General features: G+C 31.9%; 1 protein-coding gene across 1 annotated transcript; it reads left to right on the forward strand.

Annotated features, from left to right (window-relative positions):
• The first annotated feature begins 511 nt into the window (after nt 1–511).
• Nucleotides 512–1,119, forward strand: LOC110104544. The gene is made up of 3 exons (XM_020833700.2): nt 512–632; nt 709–893; nt 996–1,119. Exons 1-3 carry the CDS (start codon nt 513–515, stop codon nt 1,117–1,119), a joined length of 429 nt encoding a protein of 142 aa, XP_020689359.2. The 5' UTR covers nt 512.
• Nucleotides 1,120–1,506: the final 387 nt, after the last annotated feature.

A 1,506-nucleotide genomic window follows, 5' to 3' on the forward strand; every position in this document is an offset into this window, starting at 1 on the left:
TATATATATATATTTTAAATGCTTTTGGGTGAATGGTTTTCTCTGTTGTTATGTTTAATTTTTGTATTGTAGTTGGTACGCATGTAGAGGTTGATGTGCATACTTCTCACGAGTGCAGAGTGCTGTTGTAAATAGGAACTTAGGGAAGGCTACACTTTTAAGTTAACAATTAACAGCTCTGACTATCTCATGGAATGAAAAAAAAAACATTTAAAAATTAAACAAGAAAACAAAAGTAGTATCTATTATACGATAGGAGTGGCATGTAACTTACATGGCATTTGCAAAATGAAGTCGAAGAAATTACATAGGAGAGATAATTGATAATTTTAATTTAAGATACCAATCACAATAAATTTATTTTAAGAGAGCATATCCAAAAAACTGCAAAAGATTTGCTTTGCTTTGTGAAAGCATTCATGATCTATCGATCTTACTTGCTTCTTTTTTATACAATTATCTGGATGGATGTCTTGTTATCAGGTAACACATAATAATTGACATCTTTGTATATGCAGCTTGATTTCTGTTCATACAGTGAAGACGATGAAGATTATGGTGGCTATGAATATAGCCTTACTGGACAGCTTTCAGAAGTTCGGATAGTGTTTTTGAATCGCTTTGTGCAGGAGGTAAGCTTCTTATTTGCGTGATTTGTGCTTTGATTTTATTAAGCAATCTAGCGCTTAAAATTCCACTTTTTTCCAGGTTCTAAGCTACTTCATGGGCCTTGTGCCCAGTGATTCTGAAAGTTTTGTTAAGCTGGAAGATCATGCCACTAACTCAGAAAAGAAGGTCCCAACAAGAGAAATTACAGGATCACCTGCCCTAAAGTTGGATCTGTCTCTAACTCGGCCTATAATTCTGATGCCCAGGAGAACAGATAGTGATGAGTAAGTTTTGTTCTTATTGATATGTTTTTTTTCCTAATATAAATGTTTTGCATTGAATAATCATTTTTAGGTGTTGGATTAATTATAACTATTTAAATGCAGCTACTTAAAATTGGATGCGCTTCACATTACTGTTCAGAATACATTTAAGTGGCTTGGTGACGATAAGAATGATATAAATGCAGTACATGTAGATATTATGACCATCAAGGTATGCTTAAGATAAAATAAACCATTTAAGTGGAGCTCATTACTAAATTCAAGTTTTTCATGTTTTAGAATTGTGAAAAGTAGGGTTATAAATGAATTGAGTCGAGTTGAGTAATGCCTTGCGCAAGCTCATTCGTTAATTTTCTTATCAAATTTGAGCTAACATGTTCCAAGTTTTAAAATTTTGATCAAAGCTTTTTTATTAGTGTTTTTTATCTAGTTTGAGTAGTAATTGAGTCCTTGATTGCATATTTGATGCTAATGACTTAAACATATTATACATTTATACATAAATAAGTTAGTGGCTCACTACTCAAGCTGATTCATTTATATGACGAGCTCTTAAAATTTGTTCAAGCTTGTTTAGTTATATACAACAACAACAACAACATCAAGCCTTTAT

This window comes from Dendrobium catenatum, unplaced genomic scaffold, assembly GCF_001605985.2.
Source record: "Dendrobium catenatum unplaced genomic scaffold, ASM160598v2 original_scaffold_272819, whole genome shotgun sequence".
NCBI lineage: Eukaryota > Viridiplantae > Streptophyta > Magnoliopsida > Asparagales > Orchidaceae > Dendrobium > Dendrobium catenatum.